At 34.4% G+C, this 23,557-nt stretch overlaps 3 protein-coding genes across 4 annotated transcripts; 1 reads left to right on the forward strand and 2 right to left on the reverse strand.

Annotated features, from left to right (window-relative positions):
* The first annotated feature begins 205 nt into the window (after positions 1-205).
* LOC132031367 (calcium-dependent protein kinase 2-like) lies at positions 206-7,287 on the forward strand. Its single transcript, XM_059421302.1, has 8 exons — positions 206-1,323; positions 2,895-3,038; positions 3,136-3,288; positions 4,977-5,092; positions 6,079-6,246; positions 6,333-6,460; positions 6,795-6,894; positions 6,971-7,287. The coding sequence occupies exons 1-8, from the start codon at positions 630-632 to the stop codon at positions 7,043-7,045; spliced, it is 1,578 nt and encodes a 525-aa protein (XP_059277285.1). The 5' UTR covers positions 206-629; the 3' UTR covers positions 7,046-7,287.
* A 3,917-nt stretch (positions 7,288-11,204) lies between these two features.
* On the reverse strand, positions 11,205-13,655 carry LOC132031368 (protein translation factor SUI1 homolog). The gene is made up of 2 exons (XM_059421303.1): positions 13,460-13,655; positions 11,205-12,200 (listed from the first exon to the last, which is right to left on the reverse strand). The coding sequence occupies exon 2, from the start codon at positions 11,838-11,840 to the stop codon at positions 11,484-11,486; it is 357 nt and encodes a 118-aa protein (XP_059277286.1). The 5' UTR covers positions 11,841-12,200; positions 13,460-13,655; the 3' UTR covers positions 11,205-11,483.
* A 1,624-nt stretch (positions 13,656-15,279) lies between these two features.
* LOC132031369 (AUGMIN subunit 4) lies at positions 15,280-22,682 on the reverse strand. 2 transcript variants are annotated; one of them, XM_059421304.1, is made up of 13 exons: positions 22,512-22,682; positions 20,906-20,953; positions 20,679-20,804; positions 19,913-20,263; positions 19,566-19,665; positions 19,056-19,101; positions 18,366-18,459; positions 18,156-18,227; positions 17,908-17,966; positions 16,719-16,787; positions 16,589-16,640; positions 15,570-15,647; positions 15,280-15,475 (listed from the first exon to the last, which is right to left on the reverse strand). In XM_059421304.1, exons 1-13 carry the CDS (start codon positions 22,638-22,640, stop codon positions 15,398-15,400), a joined length of 1,302 nt encoding a protein of 433 aa, XP_059277287.1. In that variant the 5' UTR covers positions 22,641-22,682; the 3' UTR covers positions 15,280-15,397. The 2 variants fall into 2 exon arrangements, with proteins under 2 accessions (XP_059277287.1, XP_059277288.1); XM_059421305.1 differs by lacking the exons at positions 15,280-15,475; positions 15,570-15,647; positions 16,589-16,640; positions 16,719-16,787 and adding an exon at positions 16,831-17,100.
* Positions 22,683-23,557: the final 875 nt, after the last annotated feature.

Genomic DNA, 23,557 nt, shown 5'->3' on the forward strand with positions numbered 1-23,557 from the left:
TGTCAGTGTTTAAAGAGTTCAATGATTCAACTCATGTTTATATGTTGACCAATGATTCTTAGACTCATGTTTATATGCTGACCAAAAAAATAATTGAACCCATTTAACTTAAGTTTCAGCATTCTTACTTTCCCTATTTTTTTCAAGAATCAAACAACTCATTCCAAACGAGTCCCTATAAGATTCATTCCAACTCATTACAATTCCAGAGATCTTAAGACCTGCCATATTGAACAACTCCTTAAAAGTCTTTCTTTTTATTTTGGATAAGTAATCCCTAGAAGTCTTTCTTGAAGAAAAATCCAAACTATTTGTCATTACTTTCATTGTGTCTTTAGTTGTATCTTCAACTTACATTCTAATCTTCCTTAATCTCCATCTGGGGTTGTTTTCTTGATTCTTGATTCCCATTTTCTTAGATTCCTATGTTCAATTTTAGTCTTTCTTGAACAAAAATCCACACTTTCTTGATTCTTGATTCCTATGTTCAACTGAGGTACTTTCTTGAACAAAAATCCAAACTTTCTTGATTCTTGATTCCTATGTTCAATTTAAGTCTTTCTTGAAGAAAAAAGATCCAAACTTTCCTGATTCTTGATTCTTATTTTGGTGGATCTTTGTAAGGATAAATGGGCATCTGTTTGAGCAAAACTAAACCATCAGAGTCCAAATCCAATGGGCAACATAGATCAGGTGGTAGTAGGGGTGGTGGGACCCACCAAACACAAATTCAGTATACAAAATCTCCAGGTCCAGAAGCTCAATTACCTATAAGGGGACCCCACCAAGCAAGTCCTAAACCAGTATTCAAACAAGAATCTATTTTGGGTAAGCCATTTGAGGATGTTAAAGCACACTATACACTAGGTAAAGAATTGGGTAGAGGTCAATTTGGTGTTACATTTCTTTGTACTGAAATATCAACTGGTCATCACTATGCTTGTAAGTCAATATCAAAGAAAAAACTTGTTACAAAAGCTGATAAAGCTGATATGAGAAGAGAGGTTCAGATTATGCAACACTTAAGTGGACAACCAAATATTGTTGAATTTAAAGGTGCTTATGAGGATAAAGGTTCTGTTTATCTTGTGATGGAACTGTGTGGTGGTGGAGAGTTATTTGATAGGATTATTGCTAAAGGGCATTATAGTGAAAGAGCTGCTGCATCAATGTGTAGAGCTATTGTTAATGTTGTTCATGTTTGCCATTTTATGGGTGTTATGCACCGTGACCTTAAGCCTGAGAACTTTCTGTTGACTGATAAGAGTGAAAATGCTGCTTTGAAGGCAACTGATTTTGGACTCTCCAAGTTCATTGAAGAAGGTAAATTCTGTTGTGTGCTCTCATTTTTATTTAAATACAGTCAAACTTCTGTATAACATGTCGTTTGTTCCGGTAATCTTTTGGCTGCTATTGTGAAATGCTGTTATAGAGAACATATCATATACCATAACATGAAAATCAGTTCCAAAAAATTTTGGCCGTTGTCTGTATGACAACTTTTGGATGGAGTTTCTTTGATGCATGTCTCCAATCTACATATAAAAGTTGGCTGAATATAGAGTCCCTTAAACTGTCAGTAAATTTCATTTCGAAACCTGAATTACGGCCTGTCCCGATTGAACAACCTGAACCCATGATAAAGTATTTCTATTAGACACTTCTGAATCAAATCTTAAAAAAGTTTTTTCGTGTGTTCTCAAGCCGTCAAGCACCCATTACATAGATAAGTTAACTACTTAAAATATGCCAGCTCCTTTAATTATACGCATTAGCCTCAATAAGTCGTAAGACTTAAGCCTATTCTAGTTGAGGTTGATGTGTATAATTAATAGAAGTGACATATTTTATGTGGTTAACCTATTTACGTAATGGATGCATGCGAACACAGGCAAAAACTTTTTCAAAATTTGAGTCAAAAGTATCGAATAGGAACATATAAAATGTGTTCAGATGCTCAATTGAAATAAGTTGTAATTCGGGTGTCTAAATAAACTTTAGTAGCAAGTTTAAGGTGATGTCAATGTATTCAGCCTAAAATATTATATTTAGGCATAATACATAAATAGGCCCTTAAACTTGGCTTCAGCTGGCATGTATGCCCTTCAACTTTGGGTGTGCACAAGTAGGCACCTCAACTTGTATAAAGTTGAACAAGTAAACACAAATGCTGACGTGGCATTGATGTGAAGTAAACACAAACGCTGACGTGGCATTGATGTGGCATTGACGTGGCCCTCCAATATTTATGTGCCACGTCAGTGTCATGTCATCATCTGTGTTTACTTGTTCAACTTTATACAAGTTGAAGTGCCTACTTGTGCACACCCAAAGTTGGAGGGCATACTTGCCAGCTGAGGCCAAGTTTAAGGACCTATTTATGTATTATGCCTTATATTTGTGTAGGCTAAGATCCTGATTGTGAAGTTTCGAAGTACAGGACTTTATCTGTTTAGACTCTGGGCATGTTCACATCATTAACATGCTAGCTAATTCAATCTGTCTGTGCCGAGAAGGCCTCACTTTTTACTGGAAAGATTTTGCAACAGTAACTCGACCAGTTCAGGCTAAAATAAAATGGCTTTCATGATACATGAATTTTCATATTTTCATTTCCTTTAAAACTTGGGTTCCTCGAAATAGTCATTGATGTCTCAAGTCTGTTCAAATTGGTATGTCAAGTTACTTATATTTATGCAGCCTGGTTAGACTCTTTTCTTCCTTGCTTAGGAAGTTCAAATAATGTTAATTCTGATTGAACTTATATGAACCCAATCTTTTCCCTTATACGAAATTGGCTATTCTATATTATGATAGCTCATTATCTAAATTGAGATAATCGCCTCTACTCTTACTTTGTTTGGGTTGTAATAAAAAAATGACATTCCGTGCAGGTAAGGTGTACAAGGATATTGTTGGGAGTGCTTACTATGTTGCCCCTGAAGTCTTACGGAAGAGTTATGGCAAGGAAATAGATGTTTGGAGTGCAGGTATTATGTTGTATATACTACTCAGCGGTGTGCCTCCCTTTTGGGCAGGTAAAATCAAGTGCTCCCTTCTCTATAATTATCAGTTTACAGTGTGGTTTTATCTAGGATTTGTTGTGTTTATTGGTGTATGTGTTCTGTAATGCAGAAACGGAGAGGGGTATATTTGATGCCATATTAAAAGAAGACATTGACTTTGAAAGTGAACCTTGGCCCTCTATAACAAGTAGTGCCAAGGACCTTGTCCGGAAGATGCTCAATAAAGACCCAAAGAAACGCATTTCTGCTGCTCAAGTTCTTGGTATGCACCCTTCTAAAAATACCTCATTGACTTTAATAGCGGTAATGTTTTCACATTGAGTAGTAAGGTTAGACACTATTTGTTTCTAATGAATCGTCAAAGGATGCGAAGTTTGGTTTTGAAATGCGGTGATGTTGCATAGATCTAATTAAATTTGTCTTTACATTTTACTGATGGTATTGCTTCATAGTTAATTCTTTCTTAAAATAGGTTTTGGCTTGTGAATAGTTTTATCAAAAGCGATCGCTTCATCACTTAAAACGATGGAGCGATAAAAAGCAAGGGGTTATCTGCTTATTCTGAAGCAATGAGCTTCTTAAAAGTGTGCATTTGAAACTATATGACTCAAATTTATCATGCGAGAAGCGCTTAACTCAATTTTTTCATATGAAGAAAATAGTGGAGGAAAACAACATTACCAGTTTCCAAAAAAATAAAATAGTGGAGGAAAATTGGGCATTTAACAACACATATGCTTATGATCATCTTTGCCATCATTGTGTGCTTCTTTTTCAGGCTTTACACCTTTTCTTCTACTACTTTTGCTTCTTTTGATTCTCTTCTTTCTTCTTCTTTTTCTTTTTTCAACAATTTACTTCTTTGTTTTTTAAACATTGTCTTCTTCTAGCATGCGAGCTCTCTTGCTAGTTTTGATTCCAGACCACTCGTTTGCATCTCCTTTCTACTTCTTAGTTTAATTACAGAAGCAATAAAACATGAAATTGAATGCTGTAAATTTATTTATTTTTATGGCTGATTAATTAAATCACTCCAACTAGATCGGAGTTGAGGCGTAGTTGTTGTTATGGTTGATTAATTAAAATCGAAAATTAAATGCCAGATAAGTTATCTTTCTGGCCTTGTCAAGATATAAGGAGTTGAAGTTAAAACTTAATTGGGAAAAGAAAAAGGTTTTGAATGACTCCAACACTCAGAATATCTGGAATCCATTTGGAAGGGTTAAAAAATGCTTGAATGTTAAGAGATAAAGCTCATGTTCTTTTGTGCAAAATGACATTTGGGTTCAAAGCGATATATTTCAAATTACTTGATTACACATGGAGCCAAGGAGATTTTAACTGCAATAGGAGAAAGCTAATTCAGTTTTGTGGGAAAATAATTTAGTAAATAAAAGTGTGCTCTCTTTAACAGCTTAAGCTTTTAGATGAGATGGTTACACAATTTAACAAGTTTGATGGCATTAATTGGCTGTAGAGCCAATTACTTGTTGATAAGAAATGTAAACCTTAGTAGTCATCTCAGGCTAAAAGAAAATGAGCAGATGCCATATCTATCAGATATGAAACCTAAAAAATGGGAACACCAAACATGAGAATGCCTGGATAAACATGAAATACACAAAATTTGCTTGTCAGTTCTTTGAGGTAACTTTTGCCGCTCAAAGTAGTCATAATTAGTTGCCTTTCCATTATCTTTATTTTAGTTTTAGGTAAAAATTGATGTGGTTTACCTACTTTCAAATGTTATTTCGTCATTGAACACTAGGCCTGTTCCCCGTTGTTTTAAACCTTGGATTCAATCATTATTTATGTTATTCCGGGTAATCATTCAAACTGAGATTAACTTAGACCATGCGTATATGAATGTCATACTTTTTTGAGGACATCAAATACACATGCTTTGTTTGTTTGCATGTCTAACGGAGCTTTTCATTTGCCTTGTGATAGAGCATCCTTGGCTTAAGGTAGGTGGAGTAGCACCAGATAAACCATTAGATAACGCTGTCCTCTCAAGAATGAAGCAATTCAGAGCTATGAACAAACTCAAGAGACTTGCTTTAAAGGTAATCTCCGAGTTAGTCAACTCTTATTTCTTTATACCCATTTTATTTCACTCTACTTTGATGCTAGGAGAAAAAAGGGCGTAACCATAATTTCAAATTCACCTCTTGTCTGTTTTATTTGCCTAAATAAGAAATAAGATGAGGAAAACCACTTACCTTTTGGCCCAATTATTTAGATGACTAAACGGCAAAAGCTTACAACTTCCCGTTCTTCTTACATCAAAAAAAGAAAGTAAATTAATATCCTTCAGTTTATCCTTATTACTTCCTCTGTCCCAATTTATGTGATACTCTTTCATTTTTTGTTAGTCCGGAAAAGAATGACATCTTTTAATTTTTAGTAATAATTTAACTTTAAAAATACTATTTTACCGTTAATGAGATAATTTCTAACCACAAATATCTATAGCTTCTTTTTAGACCACATGTTTTAAAAGTTTTTCCTTATTTCTTAAACTCCGTGTTCAGTCAAACACCTTCACATAAATTGGGGCGGAGGGTGTGTCATTTAATCTTCCTACCCTTTCTTTCAAGCAGACAATTTTTAGAAGAACATGATTACAATACGAGTGTAAGCGACCATATTTGTTGTGAATCATATTCTTTGAATGAAGTTTGTGAATTTAGTGTTGGCGTTCTTTCAGTTATAAATCTCTGATCATATTTCAGAAATGATGGACTTCAATACTCTTTTAGTGTTGTCTTTTCACAATAATTAATCCACTGCATGATTAGTTAATTCTCCGTGAGTTCATTTTTCTATGAAATTAATTATATGTCGATACAGTGGAAAAAAGTTCCCGGTTACAAATTATACAAGAGTAGAAATCTAATTCAAGAATATGATTCTTTACAAAAAGCATCCAAAAATCAGTACCGAATGGCAGGCATGTCACGTCTACTTGTTCTTGTGAATTCATTTCTAGAAGTATCCTCCTTTACCCAAAACATAGCTCATTGTTAATTGAAATGGTTTTGGGTTTCAGGTCATTGCTGAGAATCTCTCAGCAGACGAAATCCAAGGGCTCAAAGCAATGTTCCATAATATTGACACTGATAATAGCGGCACGATTACGTATGAAGAATTGAAGAGCGGATTGGCTCGACTTGGATCAAAGCTCACAGAGGCTGAAGTTAAGCAATTGATGGAAGCTGTAAGGCAGAATTGATTGAAATATTTTAACCGTTTCTTCCCTTCACTTTGTTGTCAATCAAACAACTAATGCCTTGTCCTCTTCAGGCTGATGTGGATGGAAATGGCTCTATCGACTATATTGAGTTCATCACTGCCACCATGCATAAACACAGACTAGAAAGAGACGAAAATCTACACAAAGCATTTCAGTATTTTGATAAAGATGGCAGTGGGTAAGCCCATTGTGCAAATGTAGTAGTGGATGATCAATAGAGGTGTTTGGCCAAAGCTTCTAGGGAAAAATAAGTGTTTTTCAGTAGTAACAGAAGCTAAATTTTTTTTTTCCAAAAGCACTTTTAGAACATTGGTCAAGCACAAAGTATTGCTCTGGCAATAAGTGTTTTTCAAATTAATTAACAAAAAATTGCTACTTGCCCAAATACTTTTTCAAAAAGAACTTCTAACAAAAACACTTCTCAAAATAAGCAGATACTCGAAGCTTGGCCAAACAGCCTTACAAACCTGTGGAATTGTTAAATAAGTTGAGTTTTCTTTTGTATAATGCAGGTTCATTACAAGAGATGAACTCGAAACAGCTATGGAAGAGCATGGAATAGGCGATCCATCCAGTATAAGGGAAATAATATCTGAAGTAGACGCTGATAATGTGAGTTTGGTTACTCTTAATCATTCCAAAACAGTCAAACCTATTTTAACGCGTGCTAATTCTGTGACATTTACAGGACGGAAGAATCAACTATGAGGAATTTTGTACAATGATGAGAAGCGGAGCTAAACAGCCAGGCAAGCTCTTCTAATAACACGAATCTCCTAGTCATTGGAGGCAAAATCGAGAGTGATTCGTCAAAATCTGCACCTTAACTAGTTGGAGTTTTAATAGTTCCCCGGTGGAAACATGTAAATTGGTTATTCCTGTTTTTAAAATCTGTCTTCTCTATGGTTCTTTTTCTCATTTTTGTATAAATTGTTGTTGACTAGACTACTCAGTAGTTACCAAGTTATCTATATTTGTCCTAAAGAGGCTGAGTGTTACATTTTATGCAAAGCATTTCAAATTGAAGTGACTAAGAAAGAAGCTAAAATGGACATGAACGCCGATCTCTTGTTATTCTTTTTCTTTCTTTTGTAAAAAAAATAAACAAACAATTCTTGTAACTGTAAGCTCAGAAAATTTATAAGAGGAAATCTAGTAATAATATTAGAGAGCCATCACGAGGGTAAAAACTTAACTGCACTTGGTATTGACACTGCATGCATGTGTATGTAGATAGATTTCTTTTCAAAAAAAAAAAAAAAAAAAAATTAGGAAGAGCAGAGGGTAAAAACTTAATATGGTCAACACATATTCTTACTTTATTAAAGGCAAAATATATAAACAGACCCTCAAATTCGGCCTCAGCTGGCAAGTATGCCCTTCAATTTTGGGCGTGCACAAGTAGGCACCTTAAAAAGTCTCCACTTTGTCAGTTAAACACTCCAACTTACAAAATGATCATCTAGACACCTCTATTTATGTGTCACGTTAGTGCCACGCCAGCATTTGTGTTTACGTGTTCAATTTTATACAAATTGAGGTCCCTACTTGTGCACAGTCAAAGTTAAAGGGCATACTTGTCAGCTAAGGCCAATTTTAGGGCCTATTTGTGTATTTATGCCTTCATTAAATCATTTAATTATAATAAGTTGATATAATTTGGTGTGAATATGGTAAGTTGTTGCATAGTTAAAAAATGACCTACTTCACTAACAACTCTCCATTTTTCAAGTCCAAATAATTAAAGCCAAGTATTTTAGGGCTTTCTTCAACCAATTTAGAGTTCGGAGCCTAAAAGGCACAAAAATACACGATATAAATCAAAAGGGGGGCTGCCTTCCACTATATACCAAAAGGGGTATAACGTGGAGGGGCCAACGCTATACCCCAAATTTTTTTTCCAATTGTCAGACCACAACCAAAAAAATTAAAAAAAAAAATTAATAGTATAACGTGGACTGATCCACGTTATACAAATAATTTTGTATGACGTGGATCAGTCTACGTTTTACAACATATAATCCACGTTTTACATTATATATGTTGTAAAACGTGGACTGATCCACGTTATACAAAATTATTTGTAAAACGTGGACTGATCCACGTTATACAAAATTATTTGTATAACGTGGATCAGTCCACGTTATACCAATATATATGTATATTGTAAATTATCACAATATGTAGCATGATGCACAAATCATATGCAACAATGAAGGATCTGCATACACATGAAGGCTCCAAATTTATACTTTCAATGTTAAAAAACAATCACTTATTCTCTGCACACTCCTAGAGGACCCCAGTTCCAACCTTCAATGATACTTCACAAATGCAATATTCAAGACGATGACTCGTAATATAGGAACATGTATCTGCATATGGCATTTAAAGATATTTCTGTCATGAGGCTCATGGTCCTCCGAATAGCTAACACCGCATGTTTAAGAATCCGTAAAACTACACCCGGCATGCGATCCAAATTGTTGGCAATATATATATATATATATATATATATATATATATATATATATATATATATATACGTGGGACCGATCCACGTTATATAAATAATTTTTTATAACGTGGATCGGTCCACGTTTTACAACATATACATTGTAAAACGTGGACTGATCCACGTTATACAAAATCAGTCCACGTTATATAAATTATTTGTATAACATGGATCAGTCCACGTTATACTATTAATTATTATTATTATTATTATTATTATTATTTTTTTATTTTTTTTATTTTTTTTTGGGTTTTGGTCTGACAATTGGAAAAAAAAATTGGGGTATAACGTTGGCCCCTCCACGTTATACCCCTTTTGGTATATAGTGGAAGGCAGCCCCCCTTTTGGTTTATATCATGTATTTTTGTGCCCTTTAGGCTCCGGACTCCTAATTTGACCGCTACATTTGAAGATATGACCAATCAATTTATTTACCTTTATTTTAAGTCTCATATCAGGTGCGATTATTTTTAATTCCTTTTTGGAAATCAATTGATGATAGTCATTAAGAATGAAGAATAAGAAACAAGAGATAAGTCGATATATACTCATATTTCATCCAGTTAAAAGGAGGGACATTTCTAATTGTAAAGGACATTTGAGATTTAATATGGAAGGAAGACCATTTTTAACTCGAAAATTAATAATAAGGACAATTGTGATCCAATAAATAGGAGGAGGATAAATTTAAATTATTTTGTACTGCGTTAGAGGTATTTTCTACGCTTTCCGGAGGATAATTTGATAGAGAGTTGTTTTCCTCCATCGATCGTGGAGTCCGGAGCCTAAAGGGCACAAAAAAAAAATGATCCACGTTACACTGAAATTCATCTGTTGCATGCGTTAAAATATTTTTGAGATATCCTTTGGACAAATGCATAGGAAGTTTCTAGAGTTAAAAAATTTAGTTGCTTGAGCGGACATTAAGAGACTTCTAAAAGTTGAAGAACTTAAGGATACTTGAGTGTATCTTTGGATAGATCGTCATAATATTATTCAATTGGGGCGAGGCAGCAGCTTGCTCAAGAGACCTTCCATAATGCGCTTCAAATTGTCTATTAATGTCCGCTCATGCAATAATTAGGGGTGGACTGAATTTCAGTGCAACAGATGAATTTCAGTGTAAGATGTTGTATAACGTGGACTGATCCACGTTATACAAATAATTTTGTATAAGGTGGATCAGTCCGCGTTTTACAACATATATATTGTAAAACGTGGATCAATCCATGTTATACTATTAATCTTTTTTTTTTTTTTTTTTTTTTTTTTTTTTTGATTTTGGTCTGACAATTGAAAAAAAAAATTGGGGTATAACGTTGGCCCCTCCACGTTATACCCCTTTTAGTTTATATCGTGTATTTTTGTGCCCTTTAGGCTCCGGACTCAACCAATTTATCACCTTCTCAGGTCTCCCATGTCTACTGAATAAGTAAGGTTTATTAATTACGACTTCATCGTATTAGTTCCTGGCAAACCGTAAGTGCTGGCAAAGTATTCATCTGTGTTTGGTATGATGGAAGTTATTTTTCCTGAGGAAGTTATTTAATAGTGCGTTGTCACAAAAAATGTTTCCGAGAAAAATGTTTTCTATCTAGAAGGGGGAAATAACTTCCCTCCTTATGCTATGTTAATTTTTAAATATTCCATATTATTTGCTCCGACTAACACAGACATTATTATTAATCTTTCGAGCTAAAATTCTTCAAACTGTTTGATTTGCTAATATTATTAATAATTTGTAATATATATTAATAATTTGTAATATATATTTTTCAAATAAGATTTTTCATTTACCAACCAAACATCAAAGATATTTCAAGGGAATTAAGTCGTTTCGTTGAAAAACATTATCAAGTAATTACTTTCTTCGTACCAAAAACATTCCCATATTAAGCACAAATCAATGTTCCACCTAAATATGCCCAAGATTATCATCTAAAAACAAAGGGTAGATAAGATTCATAAAGAAACCCATGACAATAAGATCATGCGCATTACAAGTACCTGAAAAAGAAAAACGAAGAAGCAATAAGCAAGAAAGTAGTTCCTACGAAAACATTTTTCCATTTGTGAAATAGTAAGTGAAACCAAAATTTCAAGGTAAAAGTTCTATGAAAAAAATTTCCTGGAAAATATTCTTAGAAAAAAACTTTAGCATACCAAATACGGATAAATTTTATAAATGATCACATAACTAAGACTTTTTTAGCAAAAGTCATATAACTATATATGTTTTTCTAACAGAAATTCACAAAACTTTCACCCTACTAACACAAAAATCACAATAGCCATTTATCGGAAAACCCAACCTTCCAATGAATGATAATCCCTTTATCCAAAGTCATATGATTATTTATGAAATTTACCCAACCAAACACGCTTTTGTATTAAGCACAAAGCAATATTCCAGCTAAAGAAAGCCCAAGTTTATTATTGAAAAACAAAGAGCAGCTAAAATTCACAAAGGAACCCATGACATGATGACAAGATCATGAGCAATACAAGAAAAAATAAAGAAAAAGGAAACAGCTCAATCCTCACACAATTCACACACACCACCCAGTGAATCCCGCAAGTAGGTTCTGCGGAGGGCGGTGCGTACGCAGTCTTACCTCTGCCAGTATAGATTGTTTTTGAATTCAGACACAACACCTATAAAAATAAATCCACACATATGCAATAACTAAAAACCATGAATCTTGATCTGATCCTTCTTCACAATCCCAGCATTCACTAGAAACTGAGAAACATTCTTCCTCTGATCTCCCTGGAGCTGTATCACCTTGCCAAGCTCCTTGTCCTGCACAACATTGCCATTGCAGCACAAATCTTTCTTGAGATTTTTAAGGATCTTTTCGAAACTCAAGTACTCTTTCCTTAAACCCTCCAACCTTAAACCCTGAATTGTTGTCAAGCTTTTCTTTCCATTCCTTTGTTGTATGCGAATATGCACATACTCCTTGGCTCTGCGGGTGCTAAATTCCTCGGCTTCAGCAAATGGATCGAATCTTGTTGGGATCTCCACGTTTGAATCGACCATGTACGTTTCTATATGAGAACTTCTGTGAATATTTGAAACTGATGCTGGTAATTTCACTGCAAGAGAATTGAAAATATATCTGATTTAGAGCTGTTAAGATTAGCTGATTATAAATAGCTTATAAGTTTTAAGAGAGCTGATTTATTTTAAGTGTTGATTTTATAAATAAGAAACTATTAATAAGCAGTTGATATGTTTGGTAAAAAGATGTTATAAGCTATTCTTTGGTTAAAATGATTAAAATAAACTTAAAACTTTTTGTAAAAAAGTATAATTATAAATGTATCGACCATGTATGTTTCTATATGAGAACTTCTGCGCACATATGAATTTGATGCTGGTAATTTCACTGCAAGAGAACTGAAAATATATATGATTTAAATTTTAACTAATCAGTCTATATATTTCTACAATAACATTGTAGATGGTTCAAGTATAAATCATAAATAAAATTTGAAGGAATGAAATAAGAGATTTTAACGAGCTTAAAGAACACAGTATGTTGATCCTCCAAAATAACAATTTTTAACCTTAGACATAAGACAAGTAGTAAACCATAGTGGCAACGTTCAATTTCAGTAAATACATAAATAAAAACACCCAAACTTCCAAATGGATGCCCTGGTTAAAAAGAATTCTTGAAAACCCGAAAAGAAAAAATTATAATTGAACTCCAAAAAGCCAAAAACTTGAGATTTTGTTGGACATTAAGGGGTCGCTCGGTTTGATTGATGAATAAGTTATACCAGAATTCTAATTAGGGGACTATTATACGAAAATTAAATAATAACATAATTATTTAATAAATGTATTTATGGTAAATGTCCATGTGGGACGAATTACCTTTCAAATTGCGGCACCTATTTAATCTTTAAACGAAGTATAGAAAAGTTCACCACGTGACTCGCTAGTTATTTTGTTTTGCCCAATGTCATTCAAAGATAAAACACAAACATAAGTCATGCATATATAAGGTCTAAGGACCAAAACTACTATACTTAGCTATAACAAATGAATAAAATGAAAGAGGCCCAATGACGAATCTTGATTAGTATACTAATTTTCTCAAATTACTACCACATTAATTCATGAAAAGCCCTATGCACTATCCACAGAAGATGAACAACAAATCATAATGTCCCCAAAAAAAAAAAATTAAAAAAAAATTAAAAGAAAATATGTAAAGCAAGACACGAATAGTACTTGTTGATGACATGATATTTTTTATGTTCGGCCTCACAGGACTGATTGAGGTTGGTCTAGAGAACCTCAACTTCAATGGACTAAAAAGTCTTGTAGCTCAAATTCACTCTGTTACAACAACAACAACGACAACAACATATCCAGTGTAATCTCACAAGTGGGGTCTGGGGAAGGTAGGATTTACGCAAACTTTGCTCTACCTTTGTGGGGTAGAGAAATTGTTTTCAATAGACTCTCGGCTCAAAAGAAGTGTAGTCAAAGAAGAATTGAAAGAAAAATAACAGCAACAAAATAATAAGATAAACAGAGCAAATGAAGCAACAAGTGGTAGTAAAAATTTGAAGGATAAGATATTATGCGAATACTAACTAAGCACTCGATTAACGGGTGAATTGAAAAAGAAATGAAAGACTAACCTTGGGATGCTAATTAACGAAGCTTGATGAATGTAATTCGATATTTTGGACTAGAAAGGAACGAGGCTCCATTTTTATAGAAACGATTGGGTAGGGATTAGATTACACAATTAAGCAAAGGGATAAGATTACACAATTAAGCAAACACGTAGATGTTCTAAACATTCTGATCTGACTTTGTCTACACGATGACTTTTCGATCTAAACAGATGCTTACTTTCTCCCCAAGCAAATCATTTTTTTTTTCTTTGAATATATCGTTCATTTTTTTTTCTTTGAATATATCGTTTCATTTTATGTGATGATGGTTGAATGATCACGAAATTTAAGAAAGCAAAAAATACTTTTGAATTACATTAATTATATATGTAAATTTATGTGGTTTAGAATAAATCATATAGAAATTTGTGTGGCTATAAATCATCTCTTATTAAAGATAAAATGAAAATATAAATTAAATTATTTTTATATATAAAATGATATTATTATTTATTGGGTAAAAAGGAAAAGAGTGTCGCATAATAGAGGAAGTGTGAGCAAATAGTGAAATATGCAACTTGAGGATGTTATGGTTGTCCACTTATCCTTCCATTCGAAGCTGCCGCCTTAAAATATTCCTATTTTAAAAAATATTTCAATTCATAAGGCCATATTCTATTTCAGACTTTCAGTGAAAGGGAAGCTTTGCCTCTCTAATTCTTTTTATATTAGACTCTGATAGATTAATAAAGATGACATATATTACTACTAGTGGCGATGTTCTGTGCTATCATCAAAACTCAATTTTTTATATTAGACTTTGACCAGCAAACTTAGATCAATAAAGATGATATCAATTACTAGATGTGCATTTTCAAAGTTGGGGTGTTTATGGAGCCAATTTAAATCAAGTTGAGGTATCTAGATGTGCATTCTCAAAATTGGGATGTTTACTTACCAGTTGAGGTCAAGATAAAGTGTCTATCTATGTATTATGTCATTTTTATTCCATTGAGCAAGAAAATTTCACGTAAAAACTTCTGCCTTATTTACTTTCTGCAATATACTTGTTACGTGAGTTTGTGAAACAAGGTAAAGAACCTATTCTTGTGCTTAAATCAGTATCGTAGTAATCAAGAATTCAATAAGCCGAAAATCTAGCAAGACACTATTCATACCTCCTTAGCGTCTAAGTGGTGTACCAACTGAAAACAACTCATGGTTCTGCATGAGCTTTTCAATTCTGGATTTATTGTGTAGTTACTTCATGGGATTTGGAGTGCAACCCAAATTTGCTTGGCGTTTGAGCAAGTAGAGATTCGGTTATACTCGTCAAGACGGAGATAAAAAATGAGAATCTTTATAGCGTTGGCATTCTTTTCTATCATCCTGTAATCAACGACTTTGAAGTGACTATGTTCCAGAGCTCGTAATGTTTAATAGTTAGGAAGTCATCCATCCTCGATTTCCACAAGCTATAATATTGACCATTGAGCAAAGGTTGTGGAACTTGATTTCCCTAGTGAAGTCATTTTCCTCATTTTTAAGGAACATGTTTTCCTAAGTAAATAAACGAACATTAAATTCGTATCAGATTAGTTCTTTTCTTTAGCAAAGTTCCTACTTTAGGGATGGAACTAAAAATCCATAGAACTATAGAGGGTAGTCTGCTCAAAAGATTGCAATAACAAAAACTTTTTCCTTCCTTGTTAGGTTCTTTACAGTGGCTGAGAAACTTGGCTTTTTAAAAGCCAAGCAAATGGAAAATATAGAACACAATATATATATATATATATATATATATATATATATATATATATATATATATATATATATATATATATCGAAATTCAAAAGTTAATAAATGCAAAAATGAGAATCAGCAATCTCATATACGTTCCTATAATACAAAAAACACTATGGATATTACATGAACCTTGCACTGAATATGAAGAAGCTTTAGGTGCTGGAGTGAGCAGGCAAAGGATTCAAGTCCATTTCAACTTGGTTAATGGTCCACTGCATGCTCTCCAATTTCTGCTTGGATATGAGTCAAAGTTAGCATTTATCTCCTTAAAAGAAAAGCAATGAACTATAATAATTAACGAAACTCGCAGGAACTTTTCTTTACCTTTACAATGTCGTGGTACTGCCTAGCAATTTCGTCAAAATGAGGATCAACCCCTTGATACTCACGAAGGCGGGAAGCCTAACATATTTCACAGTAAAGTAAGTATCAGTCTTGTGGTGTCAAGCACTAAACGGAGTTAAATTCTACTATCTTAATGAGTCAGTATATTTTAACGTCATGTGGCAGATGAACTCTTTTATATCCAACCTACAGCTCAGCATAAAATGAACAGAGAAAAAAGAAAACCCCTGAAAGAAGTAAAAATACAGGAATCGATGTTTAGGAGTAAAAGCCATGCCTCCACAACATCAGATTGATGGATCAACTAGTTTCAAGCCTAATAATCTCATCCTTAATCAACACCCAACCAGCCAAATGGAGACCTATAGTAGTGATGGCATTTGCTCAAGTATTCAGCTATTTTTGTCAAAAGAAATAGTGAGGACAAACAAAAGACAAGCAAAAATATGCAGGAAAGAGCTCGTAATTAAGTGAAGTCAAATTTAGTTGTCTTCAATTTCCTAAGAGATCACTTTTTCATCAAGGTCCTTCACCGCCAATGACATAATTTACATGGAAAATGAAAGCTGCCCATGAAAAATCTTAATTGAGGCCCTTTTGGGGAGATGAATAACATGATACCAGGCTATTGTCCAATTGCATATAACAGATAATTTTTTTTATAACCGAGAAATCTCTGATGACAGTTGGCACATGGTGTGAAACTCAATGGATAATGGCCCACCCCTCTACCCTCCTCCACTTAAATACCAGGTATTTGTCTGGTAGGGTTTAAACTCGTGATATGCGCCTAAGCACTTGCCCTCTTACCACTATACCAAAGCCATGGGGGCTAAATAGTGTTATATAATCTTTGACTGATCAAGATTCCATAATTCTCCCAAATGAGGTGTGAGAGTCCAAGGAACGAGTGTACGCAAATCAAGGAAATGTGGTAAACTCCCAAATGATGCATCAAACTGAAAACAAATATATTAAAATAGCATAAGAAAGTGTACCGCTTTCTCGTAAGCAAGTGATGCTTCTTCTGTTGCTTCAATCAAATACTTCCTGGGATGATGGTAAACTGAGTACACGTTCTTCGACATCGAAAATGCAATAAGGATTTCTTAAGTCATGTTTCTTTACCTTATTTTGTGAAGAGCGGGAATAGTTTCCGGGGTATAAGTCTCAAGTAGGAGAATATGTTCCAGAACTCTGGGGAAGAATAGGATGTGTCAGGAGCTAAATTTAAATTGATGACCATAACATTAGCATTTCAAAGGCACAAGTATAAAAGCAACATATTATGTTATTTCTTTATAAAGGATGTAAAAACTAAAGAGTGCTATTAAACTTGATTACAAAACTGTAATGCTAATTAATCTTCTGGGGTTTTCACATTAAAAAGAAACTACTCTCATTAAACTTAACACATTACTAAGTGTATTTCTCAAGAGATTTCAACCTAATTTTGTGAAGTACAGGAATTGAATTCAAGGCATAAGTCTGAATTATATGTTCCAGAACTCTGGCGAACAACAGAAAGTCTCAGAAGCTATTAAATTTGATGACCATAATATTAGTATCTCAAAGGCGTAAGTCTCAAAGCAAGATATCCTGTTCTCTAGTAAGAGAATAACAGGATATAAGAACTATTGAAGTTAATGACGACCCTATTATGCTAATTGAATGTCTGGGATTTCACATGAAAAGAAAAATAAAATACTCTCACTCAAAGTAATACATTACTATATCGGAAACAGCCTCCCTCCCTTCCCAAGGTAGGGTTAAGGTCTGCGTACACTCTACCCTCCCCAGAACCCACCTGGTGGGATTATACTGGGCATGTTGTTGTTGTTACATTACTATGTGAGATTTCTCAAGAAATTATCTCCTTTTGGACATAACGGAGAAAACCAATAGAACACACTAGTTTGAACAGATCATGACATATAAAGAGTAACTATCACTGCCTTGGAGTCCCCTGGATGAAAAAATTCAAACCCTCAAAGGGATTATAACAAGGTACTTCCCAAATGGATAAAGAAATAAAAGAATAGCTAAACTGCAACCAGGAGTTCAACCACTGAAATGCAATTGACAAGGAGTTATCATACTAAGGCAGAGAAGCAATAGAAGAACTGAGCTTTGCACCCAATGGGCCAATCCCAACCCCATAACAATCTAAGAAAAGAAAGAGAACCCTTCTGAAAAATCAATAGCCATACCATGTTCACACAAATGAATAGAAGAAGTTATTCAACTCTCCAAGCCAAAAAAGGAACAAGACACCAGTTAGTACAACGAACCAGAACACGAATCAGGTATGTCATACCTTAATTTTGCCCTCATGGTCTCACATCTTTTGCACAACCATGTCTTTTGCAGTTCATCCTATTAATGGATCCATACGAATTATAATCAGAATAAACATATATTCTAAAGAGAAAAAGACCATCAGCAGTGTCCACAGAATATCCAAAATTAGTCGAAGTGTCAGGGACCATAGTCCATTTGACAAATCAGAGGAATGAGGATGCCTTAATTTAAACAAAAGAAACAACAGCAGAACGGTAAACTTACATATTTATGTTGATGGTCCAACTTTATATCTTTGACAAGCTTAATAAGAACACCAAGGATCTGCTCCAAAACCTTAGACAGGCAACATATAAAGTCAAATATTTTCTCGAGCAACATAAGCCTCTAACCAAATCTGTGGAAGTACCTTAGAAGGGAAAGGCTGACAAGAAGAAATAGGTAGACAAAAATGATGCAGAATGGCACTCTTACATTATAGTATTCTGCAAATTTTCTGTTAGACGAATATAAATCTTCACGCCATGCTTCTTCTTCTCTCTCAATCTCCTCAATGATCAACTTTACCCTGTTACATCCTGGATTAGAAGGTCCCCCGCCTAGATCTAAAAAGCTATCAAGAATATTATTATATGATTATACTCAATTTATCATTTATATTAAATGGTGGCCAGGCCAACTTGCACATGCACCGCCTATTCCACTAGCATTGATTGCGTGGACTCTTCACCTTGGATGCCGCACCCGTGTCAGATTCTCCAAAATTGTATCCGACACGCACCCGTTGACATTTTTGAAGAGCCGGAGCAACATAGGTACCTATTACCTCCTAGCATGTACAGGTTAACTCTATCCATCAAAACTTAAATTGATGGGAACAGTTCACCTAAATTCAAACATGGTTCCTATGATTGTTACTCCAACTCTCAACCACTAGATCACCTCCTAGGGGGGGAAGTTGTAATACATGATTATTGAATATAAATTTTGTTTTGCCAAATGATTTATTCTTAACGTGAATCCAATGTAGAGTATATTCCTTCATGGAACTAGGAGGAATACTATGTTGAAATTAACAAGCAAAAATAAAGATGCACAACCTGTTTTATAAATGATTGACATAAATTATACAACATAGAAAGATTAGTTCAGAGAGAGAGAGACCTTTCTGGAAGTCGGGCAGCTGAAATTTGACTGGCAGCAGATATATCTGTAGAATCAAGGTAGGGTTATGTTCTTACATACATCTTGATATGAGAACAACAACTTCTAAGAGTTTTCGGTTATTCAAGAAGTTCGAGAACTAGTCAACCAGCGTCTGAAGAATACACTGACATGAGTAAATCTAGAACTTTTCTTATAACCGAGAATCCCCGAGGGATGTTGGGGCACAGTTTTGTATCAATGGATAAAGAGTAAATTTAGAACTTATGCACCTCAGCAGTAGATCTTTCCTATTTGCACCACAATTTGATTAATAGTGCATTTTATACCCATCGACATAAAAATTTGCTTATAGAGGCTAAATAAAACAGACATAGATGCCCAGGTCCTATGTATCAATGCTGGTTTTGTATAAGAGCAAACAGATAGAAGTTTTGGCAACCAACAACATATTGAAAGGAAAAGGAACAAGGCAAGATAAAGGAAGAGAAATTAACAACTTAAACTTACCAATGTCATCAATAGCAACTGCATCGGCTAACTTATCACATTTAGCATCTAACCGGCTACCAATCTCCCGTGAAAGCAACCTCTGATATTCTGCCACGTCCTATAGTAGCAGATATATAAGCATCTATGGACGTGTAGAACTAACATTTAAATAACCAGATGAATAGCATTCCACATTTGTAGATAATTCACTTATAACAAGCAATCAACACATGAATAAAAGCATACAACAAAGATAGCCATGAACATAACTACAACACTCCGTTGAAGAATTAATCGGCAAAAAAAACAAAGATTTTCCCCACAAGACCATGAGGTTATCTACGTCAATCAAATAGGTGCTATACCACTGATGACATCTGATGTGATTGAGTTTGCCATAAATATGCAGGTGTAATTCCAAGGAAACGACTGGGAACACCACCAACATCTGGTTCTGTTGCATCAGTTGTACTGGTAGTAGAAGCACTGCTTGCTGCAGGAACAGCTCCAATTGCAGATGCATTGGTTTGATAAGTTGAGTTTGAGCTCGAGTTTAATGTAATGCTGGTGCTTGTGCTATCAAAAGAACTTCTAGACAGTGTACTCCACTTTTCGATTTCCTCCTCGTGAATATCACCGTCTTTGGAGATAAGAGGAAGCCTCAATCTCTGTGCTGCTTCCGCAACAGTCATCCTATGCTCAAGAGCCTCATAAACCTGAAGTCATTTCAGAGTCAAAATCACTCAGACAACTTAATTGTACAATGTATAGCACCTCAAATTTTTCTTTTATTCTCATCTATTGGTATTCAATTTGTTTATTGGTACCATTGAAATTTATCTTTCATTCTCATCTATTGGTCAATTTGTTTATTGGTGTGTACTCAATACGGGTGTGTGTGCATAAGCATTCACTACTCGTGTCTCGTTATGTGCAATTTTTTGGTAATTTTCGTGCATCTTAAGAGTCGGCATGAAATATCTATACCCAAGTCAGACCTGTAATGTTACGGAACTAAAGGAGAGGGATCCGTTCACACACAGTTGGTAGTTAAGCATGTAAAACTGCATCTATAGAATCAAATGAACTGACAAACATCAATCTAAGGCCAAATATGCAGAAAAGTGGAACCTGAGGAGGGTTTTTCAAGCCCAATTGAGAGTATACACCCTGAACATCTCGAATACCACCGAGATTGGCCACCGAAAGGGCCTGCTGGTAATCCTCTACCATCGCAGTTGCTTCGATGTATATTGCCTATAAGGTTTATCCAAGCAAAAGGTATATGCAACAATTAGACAAGAAATCCACGAAACAAATTAATTCAAAGAAAATGTCACCCAAAATAGAAGCCCTACTAAGGATTCCAAATAGCGCTGCCTCTCCTTTGACATCTCTTCTCTCGCCTGCATTGCCAAATAAAATCATCTCATAAAATTAGTGCCCGTTTGGCCATGGATAGTTTTCACTTTTTCCCGAAATTTTATTCTGGAAAACTGTTTGGACATAGAATTGATAAAATTTTCCGAATTTGAAAAACTCCAAAAAGCTATTTTCACAATTTTTACTCCAAATCACTCACAAAAATTCAAAACAACTCCATTTTGTATTCATGTCCAATCACAACTCTAATTTCCTACTTTAAAACAAATAGTACTACTACTTTTTTTTTTTTTTTTTTTTTTTTTTAATTTCACAATTTTTATGTCCAAACGCCCACTTAGAGTCCTCATTAAAGGGTGTGTTGATATGATCTAAAGATTTTCTTCCTTGAAATTTTCTTTCTCATGGAAAACTATTTTCTTCAAGAAATGGATGGAAAAGGACTTCTCATTTACCTTTACAAATATCTCAACTCTTACTTGTTCCAATCTTACACTGGAAGATGATCCAGAAAAGATAACTATAGTTTCCTCCACACTAAAGGTGTGTTCGGTACAGAGGAAAACATTTTCCGATTTTCCCATATTTGGTTGGTCAAAATGTTTTGAAAAACATTTTCTCTAGATAAACAAGTTCCTAAAAAATGAGCAAAATGACTTCCCTTCCCTAATGGAAGTAGGGAAAACAAGTTCCATAAGTGAGAGTCCAAGTTAATTGTCTCCTCCCCGCCCACCCAACGCCCCCAACCCCCACCCCTTGACTGTCCCACCCCCCGCCAACCCCCGAACCCCACCTACATAATCTTTTGCTAGATTACATATAAATGCTCTTGGGATAATACTTTTTTGATTACGTACCAAACACTAGAAAATAAAGAAGAAACCCACTTGTTTTCTAAGAAAACATTTTCCATGAAAAGCATTTTCCTTCATACCAAACACACCCTTAATCAAGATTACCCGTTTCAATCTAACACTAGAAGATGATCCAGAAAAAGATAACTATAGTTTCCTCCACACCAAATGCATTTAATTTTCCACTAAATATCAAATGTGTGTTTGTGTATGTGTAAGCATTGTAGAGAGAGAGACAGAGAGTACAGTTGAAAAATATTTTTCAATTTTTAAAGCCCACTTGTTTTGAGTCGAAACTTTTGGAAAATATTTTCTCTAAGAAAACAAGTTCCTTAACAATGAGAAAAAAGGTGGAAGCAAGTCCCACAAGTGACGTTCCAATTAATTGTCTCCTCCCCACCCTCGAACTTACATCACCCCGCTACACCCTACACCCAGCACCCACCCAACCCACCTACACCACCACCCCCCACTACCCACCCGCCACCCAGCCACCACCCCATAGAATTTGTTTAGATAATATACAAATAATTTTAGGATAATATTTTTTGCTTACATAACAAATACAAAAATAACCATTTATTTTCCTGGAAAACATTTTTCAAATAAGTATTCTCAATGGAAAACATTGGTACCGAACACATCCTATATCTTGTTACACACCCAAATGCATTTAATTTTTGCATTAACAATCAAAAGGTAAGTATTAGAGAGAGAGATATTGTACTCCTTGGAGATGGTAGTAAGTAGATTTGGAGATGAGAGATCCATCTGGTGCTAAGCAATGCCTCTCTAACTGATCCATGACATTTGCCACGTCACCCGGTAGATTTTGCGAACCCAGCCCTCTTCCCATTCTGATGTATGACAATGATTTCCTCACTTCTCCGGCAATTCAAATTCACTTCCCTTTGAGCCTTCACTCTTTATCCTAGTGACGAAATGGTCCCTTATGTTTTGATTGTAGTTCAAAATGGTCCTTCAAGTATACGCTAAACAATTTCAGTTCTTAAAGTTTGTCAAAAATTAATATTTTTAAACTTTGTTAAATATTTATCGGACTCTATGTGATAAATTTATAGAGAACTATAGGGAAAAAAATCAAGAGGTACAATTCTGTAATTTATGATACTTTGGTTTATTTGGAAAAAAAAAAATATTTATTTTTTCTCGCTTACCTCACTTCTCCAGCAATTCAACTCTAATTCAAGTATTCACTTCCCTTTTGTCCTTCACTCTTTATCTATGGTCTAGTAGTGAGAAAATGAAACAGTGGTTCCTTATGTTTGAGTGTATGTTTAAAATAGTCTCTTAAGTATGCACCAAAATTTTGATCTTTTATGTTTGACGAAAGTTAATAGTTGTAATCTTTGTCAAATATTTACCTAACTCCATCTGAAAAATTTGATCGCAACTAAGAAAAAAAAAAGGAATTAGTGGAGAATTCATATATAGAAAATTGACAATTTTTGTAGTTTTTGATTTATTGGTAGGGTCTTGATTTTTTAAGCAAATCTACTAGAATTTTATATATCTTTATAAATAAAACGTCATCATAAATGTAGCCAATAAAATGCGCAAAGTTAAACTAACGACCAACTAAGGACTTATAGCATGTCCTAATTTGATACTACCATTTGCTAAGCTATAAATGTGATAATCACCTAAAAGGAATGGACAAAAAATAGGAAAATAAACATTTTATCAAGAATGTTTGAACTCCAAAAAACTTTTGAGCACAAAATGATAAAAAAAAAAAAAAAAAAAATGACC

Source organism: Lycium ferocissimum, chromosome 9 (genome assembly GCF_029784015.1).
Source record: "Lycium ferocissimum isolate CSIRO_LF1 chromosome 9, AGI_CSIRO_Lferr_CH_V1, whole genome shotgun sequence".
Classification (NCBI taxonomy): domain Eukaryota; kingdom Viridiplantae; phylum Streptophyta; class Magnoliopsida; order Solanales; family Solanaceae; genus Lycium; species Lycium ferocissimum.

What these genes read in the sequence shown, in the direction of transcription:
- LOC132031367 (XM_059421302.1), top strand. Translation starts at nt 630, where the DNA reads ATGGGCATCTGTTTGAGCAAAACTAAACCATCAGAGTCCAAATCCAAT. An exon ending in TTCTGCTGCTCAAGTTCTTG is followed by an intron (nt 3,289 to 4,976) that starts GTATGCACCCTT and finishes GCCTTGTGATAG; the next exon opens with AGCATCCTTGGCTTAAGGTA. An exon ending in CTGAAGTAGACGCTGATAAT is followed by an intron (nt 6,895 to 6,970) that starts GTGAGTTTGGTT and finishes TGACATTTACAG; the next exon opens with GACGGAAGAATCAACTATGA.
- LOC132031368 (XM_059421303.1), bottom strand. Translation starts at nt 11,840, where the DNA reads ATGGTCGATTCAAACGTGGAGATCCCAACAAGATTCGATCCATTTGCT.
- LOC132031369 (XM_059421304.1), bottom strand. Translation starts at nt 22,640, where the DNA reads ATGGGAAGAGGGCTGGGTTCGCAAAATCTACCGGGTGACGTGGCAAAT. An exon ending in CTTACTACCATCTCCAAGGA is followed by an intron (nt 20,954 to 22,511) that starts GTACAATATCTC and finishes TTGGCAATGCAG; the next exon opens with GCGAGAGAAGAGATGTCAAA. An exon ending in TGGACCATCAACATAAATAT is followed by an intron (nt 17,967 to 18,155) that starts GTAAGTTTACCG and finishes ATCCATTAATAG; the next exon opens with GATGAACTGCAAAAGACATG.